The 12,393-nt window shown below is 30.8% G+C and overlaps 1 protein-coding gene across 3 annotated transcripts in view; it reads right to left on the bottom strand.

Annotated features, from left to right (window-relative positions):
* Positions 1-732: 732 nt before the first annotated feature.
* LOC111039223 (neurobeachin-like protein 1) overlaps positions 733-12,393 on the bottom strand; it is a 113,970-nt gene continuing 102,309 nt past the window's right edge. For all 3 annotated transcript variants that reach the window (XM_022322608.1, XM_022322610.1, XM_022322609.1), the window contains 14 exons: positions 7,957-8,081; positions 7,640-7,778; positions 6,986-7,145; positions 5,295-5,408; positions 5,064-5,216; positions 4,653-4,969; positions 4,417-4,548; positions 4,022-4,240; positions 3,727-3,949; positions 3,435-3,637; positions 3,147-3,337; positions 2,702-3,045; positions 2,432-2,580; positions 733-911 (listed from right to left, as the gene is read on the bottom strand). In XM_022322608.1, the coding sequence (XP_022178300.1) occupies positions 773-911; positions 2,432-2,580; positions 2,702-3,045; positions 3,147-3,337; positions 3,435-3,637; positions 3,727-3,949; positions 4,022-4,240; positions 4,417-4,548; positions 4,653-4,969; positions 5,064-5,216; positions 5,295-5,408; positions 6,986-7,145; positions 7,640-7,778; positions 7,957-8,081 (2,608 nt within the window). In that variant the 3' untranslated portion in view covers positions 733-772. The remainder of the gene's footprint in view (positions 912-2,431; positions 2,581-2,701; positions 3,046-3,146; positions 3,338-3,434; positions 3,638-3,726; positions 3,950-4,021; positions 4,241-4,416; positions 4,549-4,652; positions 4,970-5,063; positions 5,217-5,294; positions 5,409-6,985; positions 7,146-7,639; positions 7,779-7,956; positions 8,082-12,393) is intronic.

The raw sequence follows: 12,393 nt of genomic DNA, 5'->3' as shown, positions 1-12,393 counted from the left end.
ATATCAACGTATTTATATAATAGTTTTAATAGTTTAAAAAGTGTTCATATTATAAAAGTTGTATAAGAACCATTAAGAAAGGATGAGTAAATATTAAAATAATTGAAAAATTCAGACACAACACAATTTTGAAGAAAATGATAATTTTAATTTAATACTTAAAATAATGATCGAATTACAATAAATTGTACAATTAAATCACAATAACAAAATCTACGTAACAATACACTAACAAATAATAATAATAAAATTACTCCTTATAAATTTTGAACCATATACCCGAAAACTAGATAATAAGAATAAGAATTAGATGTAATACATAATAATAATATAATATATAATGTTATAATTATTGATGATAGTTATTGATATTGATATTAGCACCTAAAAAAAATCGAATAAATCACCATCGAACATATAATAATATGTAGTATGTACATATGAGCAATACAATATTGAGGAAATACGTCTTTATCTATAATATTTGGCAAATCGATTACATTTATGTCTTATAAAATAATATTATTAGGTTTATTGGTTTATATAATATCATAATAATATTTTACTATATTTAATGATAATAATAATAATAAAATAATGGATACAAATTGTTAATAAGATCTAAAACTAAAAACAAACTAAATACAACAAGTGTAGAATGTCTATAGTAATAATAATAATAATAGTTAAAAATAATAAATTGACTATCGTTGAAACGATATTATGTTATTGTTTGAACGGAGTCGACCGAGAAGTGATGCCGTGACGACGATCAATTATTGTTTGAATTCGGCAAACCGATTACGGCGATCTTTCCGTCCCTCAGTGGCGCCAACAAGTGTGTGTTGCCTGGCGTCGCCACCACCGTTTGGACCGGAACGTGTAAGGGGACGTCGTAGACCGGATGCAGACTGTAATAAAAATTCGACAGTTTTTGTTAAAATAATAGAAAAAATAATATCATTTTTTTGTTTAATAAATAATAATATTTAATAATTTATTAATTAAATATGGGCTCGGCCCAAAGCGCAGTAGTAATTTATTTACAAACAGTGTAAGCTCAATAGGAGTGAGACGGAACTAGGTAACCAGATTACAACAGGAATAAAAAGTGGGTGTTGGCTGGACGCATTGATCGGTCAATTTGATTATACCGATACTGTAATTAGTATGGAGTGTTTAGGAATGGATAATGGAGCTATAGAGCGGGTTGGACTTGGAAGGATACGAAAGTTGATAAGGGAAAGGAGCATCAAGTGGGGCATCAGCAGAACTGCCTATACAATTTTGAAGGAACCACGTGTTGCTGTTTTTTTTCTCATGGTGGGATTTTTAAGTCATCCGCAAATGAGAGGTGTAATAATACATCACAATATTATTAATATATTATATTTGTAGGCAAGACAACCACGTTGTCGTTGAGTTATAGGCTATTAAAATGACCTTAACTTAAACTAGAAACATGATAGACTTAAGGTTTATTGTTCCTAAAGATTGCTACTTGTTAAAATGAGCCTCTCATTAAAGTTGACAGCAAGAGGCCACTCGGGAGCGTTGCCTAGTGTCTACCATTAAAGTAGTAACATAAATAATTGTCTCTATGCTTTATTACCTAACCAAGTGTTCTATTTATAATATTAAACTGTTAATAAGCTGTTATAAATCGGCTATTGTTATGGACACGGTTTTTGAAATCGTAAAACTAATGATCATGCTTTAATCAAAATTCTGTTTGTGAAAAAACCTCATATTTAAATCAACAATGATTATGTGCAATGCGATTGCTGCAATAAGACAAGTGACAACTACAGCAACAGTTATTGATAATACGTTGTATGGTTTATTAAACTAACATTTTTCTTAAAATGCCAGTATAATTGCCTATACTACACCCCTTAAAAACGGTTTCTGCTGTGTACCAACTTCCAATTGCTATTCTACTTAAAACACTTTTATAATGTTATTTTTATTTAAAAAATATTTTCTAAGGTAATATACTTAATTGTAAATATTTATAATAACAAAACATCTTTTCGGACCTCTTGTCTTAATTTTTTTTTGTTTCAAAATTGTTCTTTTAACTAACGAACTGTGGCATGCTCGCTTTTTTGAAAGGGGGAGGGAATATGCATTTTTGGCTATTCTCAGACCATAAATATACTTTCATTGTTATATCATATGTTTTATATGCTAAAAATAATCCACTCGGCGTGAGCATGCTCCTGCTAACGAAAACACTTATCAATTAACTAATGTTTACAAATTGATTTTCTACAATAACAAAATGTAATAATTAAATCAAAACTTAAATATTTACATACTACAGAAATTGAAATTGAAACCGAGCGACGTTGGATTGTATACTTATAGTTTTTACATTTTAACATATACCTATGCGTATTAAGTCATTTTAAGCATTCCTTATACTCACCCTAATAGTCTACTAAGCGTTAGATCTCCTGCATCGTCGACCACCACTAAACAGTCACCTATAGTTGTAATACCAGTCACTTGAGCTGCAACGTATTTTGAACCTAAATTGTCACCGTTGCAGCTGAATACATGGACGGAATGGTTTTTCTAAAAACAATTAAAGCAATAAAAATGTATTTTGAATGACCAACGTATATGTGGGTATATTGTACTTGTAAGACGGAACGTAAGTATGCCCACAAACAAGTTGCGATAAATCGATACGTACTTTATCTTTGGACGAAAAAGCGATATGTCCTTGAAATGAAATTGCCACGAATGTAATGATGGACGGAGGGGAAACACATCCCAAAGGAGTGAGACAGTGGACCAAAAGCCCTTGGTGTATGCTGTACACATTAACGGTGCCATCTTGTGAACCAGAAACGGCCATATCCAATTCCGTAGCTATCGCCACACAGGTGACGGGCAAATCGTGTCCGAGAAGCGTTTGGAATGGTTTAGGATTTGTGTTGTTTGCATTTGAAACGTCCCACACGACCGAGGTACAATCCCTCGAGCCGCTTATCATGTACCATCCGCAGGAGTCTAGTGCCAAGCACGTCACAACGTCTGAAAAAGAGCGAAATTAAATCATCGATTAAAACTAAACGTGTCTGTACAGTGTACAAAATATAACTCTGGTTAACAGTAGTCGGTCGTGACATATTTACCAAAGTGCCGGATGACAGACGACACGTATTTGTTTTTCGAGAAACTGAAAGTTTTCACGCTATAGTCCCAATGACCAGCGGTGAATAAATATTTGGCGTCGTGGGACACGGCAAACAGATGACTGTTCATTTCTACGGATGGATGGTACGAGGACGACCTCATCGGATACGCGTTTGGGTCTTTTTTGCCCCTGTAAGCGACAAAAACAAAAACCATTGGGGTTATTATCGTGTTCTACCCACAGATGCAAACATAATACAACGATGATTAATAATCCTATAATTTACTTGAGCAAAATGTGCGACTGGTCCACTTCAAGCGTGAATCCCTTATTGGAATGTCTGTCGTATGGCAACCACGAGTGCCTGCCAATCAAGGAGTTATCACACACTGTTACCAATGTATCGTCGGTCATAAACGTCTGTAATAATCCTTTAGTCCCCGACCGGGGAGGACTCAAAAATACCATTGGGTGTTTATTATCTGTTATCTGTAAACAAAGTGGTTTTTTTTTTACACAGGGCGCTGTATTGTATTTTTTTTTGGAGTCCCTTCAAACATAATAACGATTAAGGGTACCTCAACGTAAAACGTGGACAACTCTGACAGCATCATTGTAAGATCTGGTTTTTTGTGGTCCGATTTCATCATTTTTTCTAACGCCTTGTCCAACGGTAGTCTTAGTGGATGAGGTTCTTTTAGCAATTGACTCGGGGTTTGTCCAAAATTATTGATCATGCCTTCCACGGCTTCTCTTTCTATGGGATCGACAATCGCGTCTAGATCAACGGCTCCCTCATAACTATATAGTACATGTATTACATGTTAGAACATGGACTATGAAAATACAAATATTTGAAGACGTTAAAGTCACCTGCAGTAATAGAAAACGTTCATAGCATCTACTGCGGCTTGACCTTTTTGTTTGTATCCGAATATTAAATCGATCCACTCGTGAAGATGATTCGACACATATTCAGATTCCAACGCCTTCCGGTGTTTGTAAATAAAGTCTTCGGGACTATCGGCCCAAGGAGGAAGGATAACGTCACCGATCCTTATTTTAGATGATTGTAAGCGTCCTAGATCAAATCTATAAAATTTATTTGAAATAATATTAATTTTATTTCACTATTTCAGTGCCTAATTGCAAAAACTCCCACTTTGATAAAATTAATATTTTACCTTATCGATCTTTCTTATCATTTTTATATTTTAAACATTTATTTTTTACTTAAAAGTTTAAGTGCAATCATACAAAAAACTTACTTGTTCATATTTTTTAAGAATTCTGGAAAAAAGAAGAATTCAGGTATCAGTTCTTTGACATCATTCGGCGTGTCCATTAAAAGCTTCCAAGTTTGTGCGATTGAATGGAACTGGCGATCGGCGACATCGAATCTAAAATAGTTTTTAGATACGTTTTCATTTTTGGTAATTATGTGATGATTATATTAATAAAAATAAGTGAGCTAATTTTGTATTTATAAACAAATAAAATTAACCTTCCGCTTTGGAGCTCGATATGCAGAGAAGTAAACGGTTCAACCCTAACCAAATAATGAAGTACACCGGCAGAATTTGAATAGTGTGTACCATAATGAAATTTCCCGATTACTCCGTTTGGGTCCTCGAAGTTTCTGTACTTGGCTTGTACGTCAGCCTCATTGTTGGGATTCACAACGCCCACGGGCCGAGATAGGTCTCTGAACGTTTTTGGATCGTTCAAATCTAGTTCCTCAGATTTATAATCAGCCAGCACCCACGGGAATACTGGGTATTGTGACAGATCATTGTAAGTGCGGCCTGCTATGGTGTTCAGCTGGGCGTAAAAAATAATTATTAGTCGAATCAGAAATTTGATTATTATTTACGATAAACCTACTGACGCTATTCAGTAGTAGCGTAGTACTTACTTGCATTAAATATTCAAAGTTTGAAATTTCTCTATTAACCCACTTCTGAGTGCATCCAGACTTTCGTAAAAGATCTTGTGGGTGTCGACTGCTGTTAAATGAGAAATTAGGTGGATGCACGCTATAAATCGAAGTCAATACTTTCAAACGAATCTTAAAATCATAAAAAGAATAATATACACATTTAAAAATGCTAATACATAATTGCTAATATATTTTTGTATGTTTTACTTTTGTTGTAAAGTTTAGAAAATAATTTGATTGATCCATTAAGAAAAATTCCAAAGCGCTTCTTCGTAGATTGTATCGTCTTAAATATACGTCTCTTAGTTTTGTCATGGACCACTGAAAATAAACAGATCTTTTTACTAATACATATTAAATTATGATAGTTAGTTAATATTGTATTTTAGAAACGTAAATAATAATATTTCATGTACCTATTAATATTATATTATCATCATAATATCATGTTTAATTTTAATGTGATTCGCCATCACACATTTATGAAATGATTTTATCGCAAAACGCACCCCCATAAATGAAAACTTTAAATTTCAAATATTGACAACTGAATGCAATCGAAACAATTATTGTTGTTATTCAACAATAATAGGTCTTATTTTAAAATTAGTTACACGTGACATGTAATATAATATACAGAGTCTTCAATATATACTCGAAACATATCCACTTGATAGTTATTTAGTGAAGTATGCATCAGCAGCTAAAAATATGAATCGAATAATACGTACGATCCAATTTGAACAATTTGGGTTGTATAATTTGATACGTATTACTTTCACTAGGCACAAGGACATGACATACAATATAGTGTTGCCAATAATTAGCACTCTGATGAATAAATGATGTCCGGTTGTACATTTCACTGTCGCAAAGAGCAATTATACGATGCAAGTGCGCACTTGTATTTGAAAAGAAAATCATAAAATTATCGTCCCATTAAAGTATTGCATCATTAAATTGCTCGAATCGATTGTTTTCTAAACATTTTTGTCACTCGATTAAATGTAGGTAAATGGTTTTTGGTTTTACTTGTAATCATTGACTTCCAATAAAACAAATACATTAACGACCGCGCTTACTATTTAATTGTTTAATTAACCTGTTCAAGTTTCATAAAACGTATGAAACAATAAAATTCATTTTTATAGTTTTAAACAAAATATGAGTCCAATATCCCCAATCATTTCTTGGAATAAATGTGCATAAAAATGACTATTCATATAAAATGTATAACTGGTTCGCAGAATATAATTAAATATAAAGTACACTATAATAATATAGTACAAGTATATAATATACATATCAGCTGATATCTTATATGGCTATAATATTATCTACTTATTATTTATTTTAAATAATTATTTATCAAATATTAATATGCAATATGCTGTTATGTATTTTAATTTATATTATTATTTTAATTTGATTTTATGTCTACTTAATTAAATAAATATAAATATAAAATGTATTTTTTTCCAGTTAAATATGTTTTTTTAATGATTAAACTATTTGATTAGTGTTTTAAAATGTGCGCAGTTTAATAAATCCTGTTTTGACAAAAAACGATTGTGAAATTAATTTTAAAAATGTTTCTCCGATACTGCACGTATTTCACGTATAAAAATCCGATTTCGTGGCTTAAAGTATTAAATATTCATAGGTGAGATTTTATACTACATTAATTAATATTTCGTAATTCAATAAGTACCTACATTTGTTAAAGATGTATATTATTAAAAAAATGTATGATTTAAATAAGGTTATACATTTTTGCTTCGTAAAGGCTGGCAATATTAATATAAGTAGTCCTAATTGGTTAATTTTGTCAAAGTGTTTACATTGTATTATTGTGTAAGATTAATATTAAATTGGTACAGCCAATATTAATTGCTTACCTTAAAGTCATGTCTATCACAATCCTCCGTGATCGGAGTCAAATCATGGAAGTACGCATGTGTCGTCGATATGACTAATCGTCCTTTTATTACACTCATCAAAGTTACTAATTGACAGTCAACTGACAAAACCAACTTCTCTTTTCGTTCATTGTCCTCCCTAAAAAGTGTACAACAAATCAATAGGTAAGCATTATTAAAACTATAAGTTATTTAATGAAACGTATTTTATGGATATTACTATTTCCATAAGAAATTAAAATTCTTAAAAATGTTTAAATTATACTTAAAATATTAATTCAATAGGTAATAAAAATAAGGACATTTAAAGTATGAAGCGGGAAAACTCGTAAAGGACTTATTAAAGAAATTCTAACTCATGATTATTTAGATTTTTAATTTTTTTTTAATATATTTAATGTTAGTAAATTAAATGGATAAAGAACGATAAAATATTTTAAATAAAAAAAAAGACTGGTTAGAATCTCGATATGTCGCTTACATATCGTTTAAATATTAAAAACAATGACTTCATTTTAAAGAATTTTTTTATAAAAAAAACTATATTATTCTAAATAAATCTTCATTTAATTCATTGTTAAATTGTGTATAATAGCTATATACGAATATAAAAAAAAGTTTAGATATATTTACTCTGGATAATTCATTTTGTATGAAGCTATATCTTCATCTGGTAACATTTCACCGTCTTCTTCTACCAAACTTCGAACTGCCACTTGAGGCATGCAAGGCGGTATTTCCGGACAATCCATCATACATTTAATACCACCCCCTACGTACGACGATACAGTTGAAATTATTAAAAACAATTATTATGAAAACACTTTGTAAAGTTAATCTCATAGAAATAACATGTCAAATATCATGCATGCTTTAAAATAAATATGAATTTTTTTCAATAATTAGGCAATTTTATCAATTTTTTTTATTGATATATTAATATTATTTACCAGCGTTGTCCCTCAAATTACTAGCATTTTGATGGTTGTCAAAATGATAGTTTGGACAAAGTTTGAGCCTCATTCTTGAATAATTTTCATGTTGTGATAGGATCCAGTGACGTTCCGTGGTCGACCTAAAATTACAAATATTATGAAATTATTTAAAAACAATTCTAACCACCAAGTAGAAATATTTTTTATCCACGGCGTATACATAACCAAACGACCCACTATTTCACTAACACTTAATCTCGGAGTAAATATGAATAAAATATTATATAAAAGTCCAAAATACTAACACCAGAATGTATTTATTAATCAAAACGCTTCAAACTTAGCTAAGCACTTAACTAAGCAATTATCTACTTCTGTTTCAATTACCAGCATAGTGAATAAGAAAAAACAAAAGTAAATAAATCTGAAATAATAAGTTTATTTATAAAAGTTAGAAAAAAAGTTAATACAGATATCGAGTGGCCAATGGCTGGGAAGGCCGGTCCTTAAATTATTAAATTATCGAATTAAAAAAAATGATTATAACGAAATTTAGATAAAAAATATGAAAATCATGTTTGTTCATAATAGTGTTTTCATTATTTAAACACTTCCATAAATTATATTTCAAGATTTGAGAAACTTTTCGAATGTACCAATTACACACGATTTTTAGGGCTATTTGGTACTTCCAAAGTCATTTTTTTGCTCGTGGAAAATATCGTTCATAGTTAAGAGAAAAAAAATATTGGAAGACAAACAAATTTCCATTAGTTGATGAGAATCTGAAATATTTTATGGTAACTATATACATCTACAATTGTTGCCTTATTAAATAAGTAAAATAAAAACCATTAGCATTCCTCCGTCCTCGACTGCAAGAATGTCTAGGTCGTTTAAAATCGATGTATAATTTTTCGAGTTGAATAAAATACCAGTAATGATTGAAACTCAGAGTTTAAACGCGTTTTAAGTATATATTTCATCCTTAACATTACACTTGTGAATAAAACAATTAGGGAGACATGGTACACTAGCTGCGTCACACAGATACTCCGATAATGTCAAATCAAAATTGTAGCTTTGAGAATAATGTTGAAGAGTTACAAACCAACAACAAAATTTTACGAGAAGAATATTGTCGGGATATGTCAAAACAAATTCTGTCTAAGTTGCAGAGTTTTCTGTTTTATATCATAACTTTTCTTTGTTTGATAATATTTGAAAAAAAGAAAATGACATAATTTGGTTAGTATTCTGCAGATCTTGAAATTTGGTAATTGGTGCTTGTTTCGAAATATTGGTATGATAAAAATATTAATTCCACTACATTCTCAATAAACCGACTACCATATTACGTAAAGTTGAGAAATTTATCAATAAAACGTATTAAAAAAAAATCTTTGGGTTAGAAAACAATTAATAATCGCATCCAGTATTCAACCGAATAGTTAGTACACGATTATTGTACATGGGTTATCGATTTTTTTTTTTGCATGATGTGAACAGGCAGGCTCAAAACAATTAAACTCTATAAAATAACTACGTTTTGTTAATGGGAAAATACTTAACATGCGTACAGCGAGAGCCCCCAATAACACGCATAAAACAGTATACATAGAAGTGTAAAATAATAACCGTCAAATTAATAATCGCATTTACATTATTTCATTGCCAGCCGGGCTGCATCACGCGCGTATGGTGTAGACAATATTATTAATTATTAATAATATCATTGTACATTCGTAGGTAACCATATATCGGCCGAAATAACATCACGAGGAATTGCACAATTGTATTTAATTTTTTTTTGTGCTCGTATCTAAGTTGAATTATACAGAACACAATCATCATTACGCATACGGACTGTTCCGTATAATAGTATAATGGCACGGATTTTGTTTACGAATACGAAATATGTAATACAGTATAGTGTAGAGTATGCGAGGTTTTCGGGAAAAAAAAAATGATGTAATGATTAAGTCGCCTTGTGGGTGGGCGGCGGTAACAACGATGGCGTGCGGGTGGTGGCGGTGTAAGTTGTTACACAATTCATTGCGGTCGTCGACGAAGACGCGTAATCGCGCTTACATGTCACACATAATATTATTATATATTGTGTATAATAACAATATATACGCGATAACAATATTAAAACAGCGTTGCGCACCGGACACACCTCCGCCGAGTATATTTTATGTAGAGAGCCTTCCTCTCGTAAGTATAACATCGTAATTTATAACGACGTATAATAATAACGTCGCAGGATCAGCAGCGCACACTGAGTTGTGACCTGAACTGTATATAGCCACCTGTTGCAGTAAATATAAGGACGACCGGTCATCACTTTACGCCAATTTTAAATCGGGAACTGGAATTATGTTCCGAAACCTTAACGACGACGAGGATCATCTGTATAATATCATATTGGAAATATTAATTAGTATAGTATGGTATTGCGTATTGTACAATGGGCTACAATAATTGTTTGTCTTATCGATCGATCGTGACTCGCGTCGATCTTGTGGAAGGGATTCCGATATCGAATGTCATAGGTATTAGGTATAGACTACTGCACGAAGAAATGTACTGTCATAACGATAATAATATGTGACACACAGTGCATTATTATGAGTTATGAGTTATAACATTGAATTATACACTAGAAATTTCTCGTACAGCAAGTATTGTTCGGTATTGTATAAGGAAAATGAGAATTTAATGTTCAATTTATATTTGATTACAATGAATTGATAGAATATACGAGATGATAAAGTAGGTATTAACGCGTACAAGAAATAGAAAGAAAATATGTATATGAATTTATTAAATCGTATATTTTGTGTGTACATACAAATTATTGATTTTTAATTTTATACAATACACTATTATAGTAGCCGAACGTATGCGCAAAGTAAAAACATAAATAAATATTATTTTTTTCTGAGCTTGTCCTGTATATCTACTACATAGACGAACTGGAATGGACTGATAATATAGGACCAGTTAAAACATTATAATTATTATTAATTTATTCATTCACACGTCATACTATTGTATTATTCTAGGTAGGTATCTAATAGTCATCACGACGAAGTTACGTCAGTTAAATACGATAATTAATACAATTTCGGGCAGGCTAGTATTATTTTGCTGCTGCTGTTTTAACTGGTTAAAAATAATACAGTAATTGCTCAGTATTTTGGATGATGATCGTGGTGTATAAAATAAAACCCACTTAAGCCACCGGACGAACGGGATTGAAACACAAATCGGTGCGACTGATCGAGGACTTGGAAACGAAAATTAATGAAAAACGCATTACAAATTATTCTACCATTAAAACACATTCAGACTGTTCAGAGTATTTATCTACAATTCTTCAGCTGAATAGTTACTTTTTTAAAGTATTAATAATAATAAACCATTATAATTTCAGTAATAAATGGAAAAAAAGTATTACAAATGTTATTGAATTAGAAGTAGGTATATGATACATAATAAGACATCTACACTAAGTAATTTTAAGTTACCGCGTATGTCATGAGGCTGATGGGCACATACGTTTTTAGTATTTTATATAGTATAGGAAGTATTGAGACTAATATATATATATTTTTTTATGGCACTTATATCTAATATTTATTTAATTCCAACCATCAAATTTGTATAATATATTATTTCAATAAATACAATAAATGTTGTCATCTACATACCTCATTATAATTACTTATTTATAAACGTATATGTAAATTTAAAGTAGGTATATTAATATAATTTTTAAGTTCACCTTTCAAAACAGGTTAGCAATGCAAATAATTCACGTTGTTTATTTACACGCAACAAAAAAAAAATAAGCCCACTCTAAATTTAGTTATTAAAATGTACCTACTGAATATATTTGTGATTATATTATAATATATGCATCAACAGTATGTACGTATTATTTTTCTATTAATCTTCTGTTTTTTGAGTTTAATAAAATTTATATGAACCCAACGACTAAAATGTAATTTTAACAATAAATCAAAAATAAATATATTATGCTGGAGTATCAGGTTTAGATATCGATTATATTGTTGCTTCTGGTTTAATATGTAGATACTCTATTGTACTAATAAACTTTAAATGGATTTTAAAATTTAATTAAACAATCATATAGACGCGTCGTCAGTATAATTACTCGATTAAAGTTCCTCATCATAAAGTCAATTAACACAATGTGAGAAGTGCTACTGTGAGGCGCAGACGAATGACGAATCGCAGTCTAAAGTCATAACAACTTTCGTCGCAGTTTCATAATACCTGTTCACACAAAATATATAATATAATCGAAAAAATCCTACAGCTGGTATTGATGTGGCGGCTTGTGACGGTAGAGCGTGCAACCGCAATAATCCACTCCTAAAATCTAATTGATCAGTCTAGTCTGCAAAAGTTTGTATATTGGAC

The sequence above is a fragment of the Myzus persicae genome, unplaced genomic scaffold, assembly GCF_001856785.1.
Source record: "Myzus persicae strain clone G006 unplaced genomic scaffold, MPER_G0061.0, whole genome shotgun sequence".
NCBI classification, from domain to species: Eukaryota; Metazoa; Arthropoda; class Insecta; order Hemiptera; family Aphididae; genus Myzus; species Myzus persicae.
This window is presented reverse-complemented; position numbering and strand designations above follow the sequence as displayed.